Source organism: Ascidia mentula, chromosome 1 (genome assembly GCF_947561715.1).
Source record: "Ascidia mentula chromosome 1, kaAscMent1.1, whole genome shotgun sequence".
NCBI lineage: Eukaryota > Metazoa > Chordata > Ascidiacea > Phlebobranchia > Ascidiidae > Ascidia > Ascidia mentula.
Window position 1 is genome coordinate 25,895,134 of NC_138566.1, and position 12,140 is coordinate 25,907,273.

The 12,140-nt window shown below is 41.6% G+C and overlaps 1 protein-coding gene across 2 annotated transcripts; it reads left to right on the plus strand.

Moving 5' to 3' along the window:
- Window positions 1-6,824: 6,824 nt before the first annotated feature.
- On the plus strand, window positions 6,825-12,063 carry LOC145887777 (uncharacterized). 2 transcript variants are annotated; one of them, XM_082978993.1, is made up of 7 exons: window positions 6,825-7,061; window positions 7,837-7,942; window positions 8,124-8,221; window positions 8,580-8,648; window positions 9,409-9,550; window positions 10,096-10,238; window positions 10,512-12,063. In XM_082978993.1, the coding sequence occupies exons 1-7, from the start codon at window positions 6,923-6,925 to the stop codon at window positions 11,660-11,662; spliced, it is 1,848 nt and encodes a 615-aa protein (XP_082835119.1). In that variant the 5' UTR covers window positions 6,825-6,922; the 3' UTR covers window positions 11,663-12,063. The 2 variants fall into 2 exon arrangements, with proteins under 2 accessions (XP_082835119.1, XP_082835120.1); XM_082978994.1 differs by having other exon boundaries at window positions 9,442-9,550.
- The last annotated feature ends 77 nt before the right edge of the window (window positions 12,064-12,140 follow it).

A 12,140-nucleotide genomic window follows, 5' to 3' on the forward strand; every position in this document is an offset into this window, starting at 1 on the left:
ATTACGTTCTATTTATGTTCTCGGTGTCAGTAAATGGATTGCAGTTATGATTTTTTGATGCAACAATTCAGGGCTTCTCAATTTACGTTTTTTTTTGGATGGCTAAATTTGATTTTGGGGACGTGGAATAAATTAACCGTTCGCACCCATAATTTGAAAAGCATTGCTGTATACCCCAATGTAAGTAACAACATGCAAGCCAGTTTTTCGTTTTTTACTCTTTAAGTTGTTTACTGGGGTCGCATCGAGAATTCTCGTTCAAAATGGGAGTGCTGAAGTTAAAAAAGCACGAAATATCCCGGTATTTCTTTGTTAAAGTTCAAGGTTATGTGTCAATCGTCATAGCAACGAAAACAACCTCGTTCACGGTTCGTGAGTTGGCGTGACACATTTTTCTTGCTCATTTAAGCATGACTGCATTTCCATTGGGCCTATCCCTCTGACTTACAGTTAAGTGCAACAGGCCGTAAAGTAGAGGAAATGTTGTGCGCGAAGGGCTTGCAGGCAACTGGTTTGACAGTTTCGATCATGTTTGTCTTTCCTTGGGTTAGGTAGGCCTGGGAACACCCTGGGCTGTAATTGTGAAGGTCATTGTTGAGTGATCTCAAAAGAGAATGAACAAACAACATGTAGCCGTGGTTTTACGGCGCACAGGGACATTTCTGAGCAAATAAAACGGAAAAAAAATTGCCAGGAAACTCGATTTTTTGGGGCTTTTAGACATTCTGAGAGTGTGCAAGCTCATTTGTATGCTTGACTGCGCGTGCGTAATTCGCTTTCGGTCACAAGACGATATGCTTGATTGCAGGTTTCCTAGTGTTGGAAAGCCAGGGGTGTCACACTTGGTACAGTTTAAGTAGCAATCCTGAAAAGAAATGGATTTAGGATATCTGTACCAATGAAAAAGAAAAAAAATACATGTTTACGTGAAACGATCTAAGTTTGTCGTTTAGTAATATTATTGTTGTGACAAATCTAAAGCGTAAAAAGTAACAACAAACTAGAATGAAGGTGTTGTTTTTAATGCTTGGTCAATTTTAATTTCGTATCGCACAATTTGCTTGCTGTTCTGGTGAACATGATCAGTTATCAAGAAGACGTTCGATTTTCGATTGAACTATAACAGATAACAGAAAGTTGAACATGTTTTAGTTTTGTCGCTCCCCACGTACTTGTACAGGAGACAGCATCAAATTACAAGTGACTTGTTTGACAAGGAAGAAGTTGCAATAACTCGCCCGGTAGTATAAACGTAAGATTAATACAAATGCAAACTTTCCCGTGGCAAGGTCTGAAACTCGTGGGCATTTATTTCATGGTTTGATGAATTCAACTTTGAACATTATTAATCGAAAGTTTATAGTTTATTGCCTTGATCGACGTTCGGGTTACCGTTATTGGCCGGGAAAAGGAAGCCATTCATCATCTGCACTGCTTTGCTGCAAACGTGCGACCTGCGTACTTGATTAGCTGTGCTCATGGACTTGGTGTCGTGCTGATAATTAACAAAAATCGTGATAGAAAGATGACCAAGTTCTCAAGACTAAGTCTTGACTTCAAGCCAAGCGGAAACTGTGACAAAGTAACTGGTCGGCCTTTCTAGAATTCCACTGACGCCAACCGGAGAAATATTTTGTTCATTTTAACGAGTTAATGCGACCCTGAAAAAGAAACCCACTTACCGTCAAAGTGCAGACAAGGTGACACTTTTCGTTTAGATTCCGACACTTCTTCTGCCCTCCCTGCGCAGCCAGCACACACGAACAAAACCAAAGTTACCAATCTTCCATTCCCAACCATTGCCACAATCAGAATCTTGCCTCAAGCGTTCCACTGGCAAAGTTGTAAATCAAATGAATGCTGATCACACCAAAGACAAAGGCCACTGGTTTGCTGATAGATAGGCAAGTTTGCTAAAATAAGAACTGTTGAACTTTAATTAAAAGCTCGAATATTTCACTTTTGTGTAACCCAACTCTATCCCATCGCAACAGTATGAGGTGCTGGCATACTTTTTTCCAAAGGTTTGTTGTGGTTGTTTTGAACAGTTGTGTTTTAGAAGGTTTGCGATTTTTGTGTGTTATTGTTTATGTTGCAACGTGTAGGACTGATACGTGTATTGCTGCGCGTGCGTAATAACATTCCTCATAATGGCCAACTGCATCCAACATGTGCATAAGATAAGGCAACGAACAATGAATTCAAATTCGAAAGAACTTAGGTGAATCTGTATATGGGTGCTTACAAGATTCATGACGTCATATATTTGTTGCGAATCAGAAAGCGGTATATGAGCAACCCTTTCTTACAGTACCAACGCCATGTTACGACTCCACCGTGTGTGTATCGACAGAAACCGGGATGACGTATCCTAGTATCCTAATACGTCATCATATGTATGTGTTAAATAGCGCTGGGTGACTGTCACCTGTTTAATGGTTGCTTGTGTGAATCTCGAACCTCGCGTGTGTCTGACTACTAAATGACGTGCTTCCTTTTTCCCATTCATAACAGTCACCGAGTCGCGATTGGGCGCCTGTCCTGTTGTGTGTTTGATAACGCTGTATGTCTTTCGGTGTAGGAGTGCACGCGTTAGCTCATGGCTGTGCCTGTTCCACTTACAATAAGCGCTCGTGTTATCTGTTCGCCGCAGAGAAACCTTCCTGGAAGGCGATGGGAAGTGCTTGCATATGCGTGTAAAGTAAGTTATGTTCAGGAACATTTTGCTTCCACAATAATATGTAACAAGGAGGAAAGTATTTTACTAAAGGCAGTAATAGCTCTCGATTCTAAGACTGAGCTTGTATTTGTGGTTGAGAACATGTAAAATGTTCCAGTAAACGCGTTTTGTGGGAATCATCAAATCGGCGGCTGCAGTGCTTTCAGAACAGGATGTGACGTTCAGGTCGAATGCAAAAGAATAGAAGTTTCATTTCCAATTATCGGAACCTGCTTAGCGGCAACAGCTTTAATTGTGACTTGCAATTTTCGTTGTGTCGCGGAGTGTTTGTCGTTGATTGCAATATAACCAGCACGTAAAGTCCATCAAAACGAAACTGGTTCATAATACTGACTCCCTGGATGCAGTAAAATGGCCGTATAATGGTCATTGGTGTACATTGTGGTTGCGGCACAAACCTTTCACACTTTACCGTGTTTGTTTTAAAAACTTGCACAGACTGACGTCTTAATTAGTGCTATGTAGAGGAGGTGGTAGGGAGGAAATGCGGTATTGTGTAACGTGGAAAACTTACATTAATCATGGGGGTTGCTTTCAACAGTTCTGATTTATGAAACGAGTTGTGTTAAGCTGCTATATATTAATACCTTGTATCCGGACAATTTATGGGAGTATTTAGTGGTTATTTTGTGTAACTATAGTTATATATGAGAAAAATCCGTTTGTCATTATGCTGTTTGTGATATATATATTTCGGCTAAAATTCGGCATCGTCCGTATCACTTATTCACATAGAATCTGCATAATTATAGTTATTTTGTGGAAAGTTTATGTTTATAAAGTAATACAATTCCAACAACACATGAAGGACCATGAAAGCAATTGTTGCATATGGAAATATTGTCAAACTGCGTACGATCGAGGGTAGCTTGCGAGGGCTGATTGTAAAGTAGTGCAGGCTCTTAAAACGGTGAAAGTACGGAAAGTTGGTGTCACTTAGGGTGGAGTAAATTCCGAAGTGACAAAAAAAGCGTCGCCGAAAAGAGTCACCGCGCGATTTAACGTCGTTCCAATAACATCTGGTTACCAAGGCAACACGTTACGTGCAAAAGCGCGCTGCTTTTCCAGGGATTGTAGAAGTTTAATAATAGCCGCGTCGTGCAATTAGCGCGTCGCTTCATGCAAAATAACAGCTGGAGACTGCGATATTTCCTGAAAGAAATTGAAGTTGGGTTTGAATGGGCCTTCTCTACTCCCGGAAGCGTTTTTGAAGTGTGGGCAGCGACTTCGAAGCGATATTCGCAGAAGCAGTTAAATGTGTGTGTCGGTGTGTGTGTGTGTGTGTGTGTGTGTGTGTGTGTGTGTGTGTGTGTGTGTGTGTGTGTGTGTGTGTGTGTGTGTGTGTGTTTGAGTGTATTATTGTATTATTCCAGTGATTCAAGTTTGGTAACTTAAGTGGAGGTATTTAGTGTTTGTCCAGCCGTGAAGACAGTGCAGTGGAATGGGCTTTCACCAGGGTGAATTTATTTGCATTTTAGTTATTGCAGACAGAAGTCGTACTTGTGTTGTGTACGTTTTGATTACGTCCCCTCTTAAGTCTGCTGGTGGCAGAGAGTTGCACAAGCCTTCATCTCTTAGTGTGGCCAACGAACACACAATGATCGTCGCTTGGAGTTCACTATCTCAGATATTTGTCATTCGAAATATATTTGCTTGCGGGCAAATTAATCAAATTTAGGCCGTGTTTAATACAACGTAGCAGTCGGGATTTTTGGCTATCGCTGCTTAGTTTATGCTAAATCCGTTCTCTAACATGGAGTCCCAGCTGTTTTTGTTGTTTCTCTAATGCAATTATTTTTGCTAAACTTATCTCTTGGTTTGCAAACATCTTCGCGTAATATGCAAAACAAAGGACGTTAAAGTTTCAAATCGCACTTTGACCCTCGGGACTCTGACGACAGCATTATGACCTTTAGTGACCGCCGTCCAACCCCATACGAAGATAAGAAGTGCACGAAGTGCATGTGACGTCATAGGCGTGGCGATCGAATATTCGAGATTCCATCATCCGTTTCTCGGTTGCTTAACATCACGTTTACAACTACTTACGCCGGTCCACTTTCGGCGTGACGTTACCCTCTTATATTCTTATTATGACGTCAGAATGCTGCACGCTCCCTACCTCTTCCTGCTAATGGGTTCTGTACAATTCGGGAAAGTACCTTAACATTTTTACGGGTTATTACTGAAGTGATCCTTGTAAGTTTCGCCGAAAAAACGAGATATCGTGTGGTTAGTTGATCAATAAGCTCAGCTGCCAGAAGGAAGCTCGACTGTTTACAGAGTTTTGAAACGATTGTTTGTCGTGCTAAAGCGGTTCAACAGACAACTTTTTTTCTATTTTATTGCTAAACGAACTGAGGCGTTTTTTTGCAGAATTCAATATTAGGAATCAAAAAAGTAAATTCGCCTTTCCTCAACAGCCTGCAGCGCAACAATCAATGAACGTTTACTGGATTCAAATATGATTAGATGTAATAAATTATATCTGCGTTTACGTGTCTTTTTGTTGTTGTTGTTGTTGTTGTTGTAGTGTGTGTGTGTGTGTGTTTGAGAGGTATTAGACAGTTTGTATGTCGAAGCGTTGGTATTAGCGTCGTTATGAGTTCGTGTAAGTTTAGAATAGTGGTTCTCCACACGTGCTTCATACATATACGCCAAACCCTAACTTGACACTACGTACCTTCGTCAAACCGTTTGTTGTGCGATGTCAATAAGAGAAAACGGAAAGAACAACCAAAGCAAGAATATGTATTATTACTTTGGAGTGGATAATTACACATGAGGAGAATTGTGTCAAACACAGCTTTAACCTACGTCAGCCAATTGTTGAAAATTGAACAGTTGTAACAACCATTGGTTGAGATAGCGGGTTAGTGGCGTTGCATTCCTTTGCAGTATATAGTTTAGCTTGATGCGCTGTTTACATTATTTCTGGCGTAACAGCGCTAGACAAACTCTAATAGAAATGTCAGTGAGCTTCATATAACGCACACGTAGGCGCAACCGCTTAGTTAATGATTCACATCGTCCAGCTTAAACGAGCTCTACATGCGGTTTAGAGAGTCCAAAATTATCTCGGGGGTTTGACGTGTGAGCGGGTGACAATGTGAGGTATATGAAAGCAGGTTGTATGGCAAGGCGGATTTTATCTGTTGTATGTTACTTTTTGCAGCATTTGTATGGGGAATGTGTACGTGGCCCTGTCATACCGTGTAGTGTTAGGGTTTGTGTAGATAATTGACTGAATATTTGCCATGCTTTGGCCATAAATGTGCTGTGGCCATATTTGCGGTAATCATGCTTAAATCAAGGTGTCTGATTTAACGGTTGGTTAGTAGGTGTGACATGACGCAGCACTACGCAACTACGCGGTTTGTCGATTAATGAACAATAAAACAGCGAACATGCATGAGTAAATGAAAGTGAATATGTTGCAACAACATATACTTGACTGCAGTGCTGCACTTGAGGAGTTTGGATAGTTTAGAGGGTGCGGTTGAAAGGCATGTTGCAGTAAAATGTGCAAACGGTGTCGTTTAGTGTTTGGTAACATTTTAAATATGTGAACAATGAAATCATATATCCCGGAAACTCGAAAGGGAGTAAAATACGAACAGTACCAGTGTATTATTTTTTATTTTTTAAGAGAAACATTATAATTTCGCCTGTTGGCATCGTCATTGTTCAAATATAATATATATTGACTCGTTAAAAGACAGATCCGCTAGTCACCGACCTGCACAGGTTGATTCCTGTACACATTTTTGGCCTTTCTTCTGGCAATGTTATCATATGTTACTTATTTAGTTTTATTTAATATATTTGGTAAACTGTATTATGGTTAATATAGCCAAAATGAGAAATTAACGTGCACTGATTTTATAGCAACAAAACCGACGTAGTGTGTGAGGCTAAGTTTCAAACAGCTCAACTTTTTACCTGGCGTGGTAAAGGTTGACGTAAGATCCTTAGTCATGCGTGTTGGCGCGTGCGCAAAAGGAAATGAAATCACAGCCTTGTGTCAAATGCCACTGCTGGTGTTGCATATGTTTCATCCCAAGCCATTTGCTTCCACAGCTTACAGACACGTCTATACTTAGGTTCAGTTGCTATGTTTTGTGACAAAGAGCAAGTTCGCATACGTGACTAGGTGAAAAAGGATTCTGTTGTCGGATAAAAATGAGCGATTTTTCGTATCCGGAACCTTATGAGAAAGTCGGCGCCGAACAACTCGATCTCGATCGTGACGTCACAAAGAGGGGTTGGATGTACAAGAAAGCCGGCAGTTCGAAAATTCCATTCACGCAGCTCAGCAATTGTGAGTAAATTGTGATTGGATGTGAAGTTTTTACATAACGTACGCAAGGTCGATGTGTCATTTTTCGGAATAAAACTTCTGCGAAATCGTGCTTGGAAATGAACGTGCTTACCGATATCTTGGCAATGGTTTAAAATCTTGACATAAACCCCCAAATGTATGGTACACTTATTGTGGAACCTCCATTCTTTTTCCGCATGCTTCTGAGAAGAAACTGAATGGTTTTAGCTGGGTATAAAATTTCACTCGCAGCACGTTGTTCATTCTAAACTGGGAAATTAAGTGACGTCAGGTAATACAGGTTTTCTTGAAGTTACGACTTTGTTGTAATCTACTTTCGTTTTGAAACAAATGTTAATGCTAAAATTCCGCTGCTGAATCCCTTCCACGTAAGAGAACCTTGTAACCGCACCTGCGTTTTATTATCTCATAAAATCGATCGCTGGTTAAATAATAAAAGCCGCTTTGATCCCATTAAGCTGTTCAAGATTATGACCCGAGGTTCAAAAATCAAATCGAAACCAAACGTTATATGAAGTTGGTGACGTCAATTGAAAATTGAGATTGCTTATCCGATATTATACATGCCGGGGAAACCCCTACTTAGTATATCGTACATTCAAGTGATATTTTTTTGGGCAAAGAGTTTATCATTGAAATGTAAAACGTGTTTTCTTCACGTTGTATTCGAAGGTCGCAGACAACTTGGTTAATGTAACTAATCCAAATAAACAAGAATATATGAATTTTCATCGTAGACTTTTTTGTTGCTCAGATGATCAACGGTATTTCATCCTTGTGAAAGGCTGGGTTTATTATTACAAAGACAAGACTTCCAAATCTCCACAAGCTAGGTTCTCATTGCAAGGCTACAGCAATCGGTTAGTGCTTGACGTGCGGTTTATTTACGTGCCCTGTGTGTGTGCAATAACATGTGATGGTTGGTTATATGTGTATAGAAAACAAAACCTTTGGATTTTATTAGCTTCACATTTCAATATTTCCACGTTGCGATACTTTTTTCTGTTACATTGTGACAACATTTTGACCTTTGTTACATAGCGTAGTCCCTGCGGAGGAGGAAATGTCTTCTGCTCTTCCATATGTCTTCAAAGTTTTTCCGAAATCGCCGGGGCAAAGAACCTACTACTTTGCTCCAGGTAATGAAAATACTTGTGTTTCAATGCGTGGCTCAAATCTTTACAGCGTAACAGCGGAGATTTATTTATTATTGGCAACATTTCAAACTACAGATTAAACATCTTTCGAGAACTCAAACGTTTTCTGGCACAATGAAAAGATTTAGGTTTCACAAAATAGGGAGTTTGGACACAAACAAAGCTCCGAATTTCAGTTTTCATCTGGTGCTTTGCCAAAAGTGGCACATTGTACACTGTCGCGGAAGTCAAACTCCAGTAACCTCGGGCATGTGGAGCAAGTACCATGCTGGCTTGTCGAGTGTGAACCAACACAAATCACGGGGTTGGATTTAATTAAATGTTTTTTTTTGGAATGTAGACACGGAAGCAGAAATGAACTCCTGGCGTGAATGCTTCAAGCAAGAAATCGACAAATACAACATCACAGGTTAGCGTCTCAGCAATGCAAAGTGCTTTCTTTCTATTTGCATGCCGTAATTCCCTTTGTACTCTTGCGTAATTACTTTCCTTCTTGGCGAAACGAAATCGCCAAGTAAGGAATTTTAATAACGGTTGCTCCCAATGAAGGAACCGTTCTTTGACAGTCTACTGCGCCTGCCAAAAATTATATCAAAATTTTCCGAATCCCAAATATATAAACCATTGCGGCAAATAACCTCAATGCGATTTTGTTAAAATATTGGCCTTTATTGCAATTATTGACCTTTTGCCATCTTTTCACGTCGTGGCTAACCAACCATAAAGATCTTCAAACCAGCTAGGCTGCAATGTCTGCGCCGCGAAGCCAGTAAACGTCATGATCTTGATACGATAGCTGTGATCGCCAAGTAAGGACCTGCGCAGTGGGGTGAACCCGGCAATCGTGCCCTTGCATGAAACATTTCTGCGTTCTTCAAACCAAGATACAACTTTTAGGTGGAACAAAATAGTTTTAGTCGCAAATAAAAAAGAATCAGTGAAAAAAATGCATGGTTACATCACGAAAATGATGTATTTGAGTGTGCATAAAGAATGTTCTCCAATTTAAAACAATCTTCTTTGCATGTTGGCCGCGCTTCGACGAGCAGTAGTTTATTCGCTAAAAAAATCAACGAATCTAATCTTTTCAAAATCCAATCATTGTGACGTCATAAATTCTGTGATCGCGAAGCGAAAATAACTTACGCGCCCCCATTCGATTCTCACAGCCAATAACCTAAGAATGAGCCGATCGTTACCAGAGAAACGGATCGGGGTTTCCCCCTCATCAACGCCCTTCCACAACGTACCGGGCGACACCAAGCGGCCCAACAGCTTTACAAACGGATCGCAAGCCATGACTGGAAGAAGGTTTGTTTTGTTTATACCAGCTACAAAGGTTGCCATGTGAACATGATGTTAATGAAACCGCTTTCCCTGGACACGGTTTGTTTGTAGATAAGTATACGGGGTTAATTATGGAACCACGGGATGTTGAAAGTAACAAAGCTAAGTGACCACAACATATGACGTATCTTAAAACCGCGCTAACGCCTTTGATGCCAATTTCCTTATTCGGCATTCTCAGTTCCAAGCACTCTCAAAGACAATACCCACATTATGTCACGTTCGATATCTCCCGTCACGTGGTTTCCTCAAATTGTTTTCTTTAAGATGGTAATTGGACTTCTGGAATCCCAATGAGAAAGCGCGGTATTTCATACTTATGTACGCCCACAGTGTTTGCGTTATTTGTTTAATTACAACTGACGGGAAAATAAATTATGTATGTATGCATATGACATATAACGCAAACAGAAACATTTAAAACTCATTTCTCTTAAATGGACCGATGTTTCAGGTTGCTAGTATCATGCAGTATTCTAGTATTTAAATGCATGCATTCCTTTACATAGCATCGTTGCCAACAATTCGATTGCATCATCACACAGCACAAGTACGAGTGACAGCATTCCTTCCCTCATTGCTGATGACGTCGACCGAAGACACGAAGTTTTCGACCCAGAAGACGAATACGAGAAGTTCGCAACACCGGCAGGTATGCGAGGCTAACATGCTCCTCTTTTTTACCGGGAAGTTTAAGGATGAAGTTGTTTACTAACTTGCACAAGTCGTTCTCACCAGTAGAGATGCACAACAATAAAAATCAACATGGTTACGAATGATTTTTGCATGTGCATGTACCTTAGGTATATTCTGAAGTATTATCCAAGGTGGGTTTCGAACCATCAACCTTGAATATATATTACATATACTACAAAAATGTATGCGATCATAATCAGTCACTTACAAAACCCTGCCGTGTGTTTAGACCCTGCCCCGAACCCTCCGAATTTCCGCAGCCCTCGAAACTCCGGTGATTATCCTTCGGAAGAATACGAGGAGGTTATGCCGAACCAAGAACCCCCCGCGAGCCGCGCGCAACCCCAGCTACCTTGGAGGAAGTCCCCTGCGGGCCGCACGAGCAGCATTCCAACCGACCAACCTCCAGAGCCCCCTGTTTTCCAATCTCCCGTTGCTACATACAAATCCCCACCCGCCAGTCTGGACCTGAATAAAATCGGTATTTCCCCTAGGTACCCTGGGGGCCCCGCCGTCCCGAGAAGGCCGACCCCGACGACGGGGGCGCCCCCGAAACTTCCAAGTAGGAATCACAGTGGCAGCAGTTTGCCCGAGTATTCCACGTATGAAGAACCGAACGCGGTATCACCAGTTAAATCCTACAACTCGCCACCGCCGCCCGTTGCAAAAAACTACCCCCTTTCTCCCCGCACCAAACCACTTCCAGCAGTGCCGATAGGGTCCCCCACGCGACCTGTTGCTCATCAACAAGAGGAAATTGAAAGCGAAAATTACCAGGATTCGGCCGATGTTGTATCGACCCAACCGTTGACCCCGAAGTTCCAGAGCGGATTTAATTCGACTTCTAATCTGATAATAACGAAGTTTAAGAACATGCCTCTGCCGCCCACCAAGGCACCAATCCCAGACGTTGGTCCAAAACCCAAGCTGCCCCCAGCAAAGCCACGATCGCAAACGTCTAACCCGCAAATTACCACAGCGTCCTCCTCCGACTACCCAAGGAGGCAGTTATCTCCGCCACACGGCGCTAGTAAGTCGCCATTGGGTAAACCACCCGTTAAACCTGACAATCTGTCAAAACCAGCGTCTAAACCAGGGACTGGACCCAAACCGCCAACCCAGTCCAAGCCCGCAACTCCCAGCAAACCCAGATCACACAGCAAGCCTGTTTATTGCGAGCAATCCGGCACAAGTTCCTCCTCATCAACCGTCGCATCCAAGGCGAAAATGTTCCGTGGCAATGCAGTGGTTGGTGGTGGTGCGGTCAAGAACACGCAGAATGAAGCGTCTAACAGCGTATCAGCAAGAACGAAAATGTTTGAGAACGCTAAACCTCCTACGGGTCAAAAACCCCAGTTTAACTTCAACAACAGAAGGTGACGACCAAAAAACTGCCCATCCCTACCTCATGTTCCAATATGTTCGATCAAATGAGTTGACTTAGTTTTCCCCACACACAAAATTTGGATGCACTAGGTTTTATTACTACAACGGCTCACTATTTTTAAGATATTTATGTTGTATGACGTTCAAACCATGGCTTCATTTCCCGCTGACTGAACTTGAACGATCGCGGTTGTCCAATTTTCAAAAGTACCAAATTATTTATTTAAGAAAACAAACCTAACAACACTTTCAAATTCTCTCTAAGCCACGTTTGTTTCTGTTCTTTTGTGTTTCCTTCGACACTGCATAGTTTTATTGTTTCCGCACAATCGTTACCTTCTTCTTTGTCGCGAATTTATCGACATCACTGTGACGTCATTTTTAAATGTGTATTTGATCGCAATAAAGTCATCAGAAATCAAACTTCTGTCTTGTAGTTTTGGTTGGGACCGATGTGGTATCCAAAGTGGGT

Bases quoted from the DNA above. Each gene is read 5' to 3' on its own strand.
- LOC145887777 (XM_082978993.1), top strand. From the start codon at position 6,923: ATGAGCGATTTTTCGTATCCGGAACCTTATGAGAAAGTCGGCGCCGAA. The intron at 7,943-8,123 runs GTTAGTGCTTGA...TTTGTTACATAG, and splicing joins TTGCAAGGCTACAGCAATCG to CGTAGTCCCTGCGGAGGAGG. The intron at 9,551-10,095 runs GTTTGTTTTGTT...TCCTTTACATAG, and splicing joins CAAGCCATGACTGGAAGAAG to CATCGTTGCCAACAATTCGA.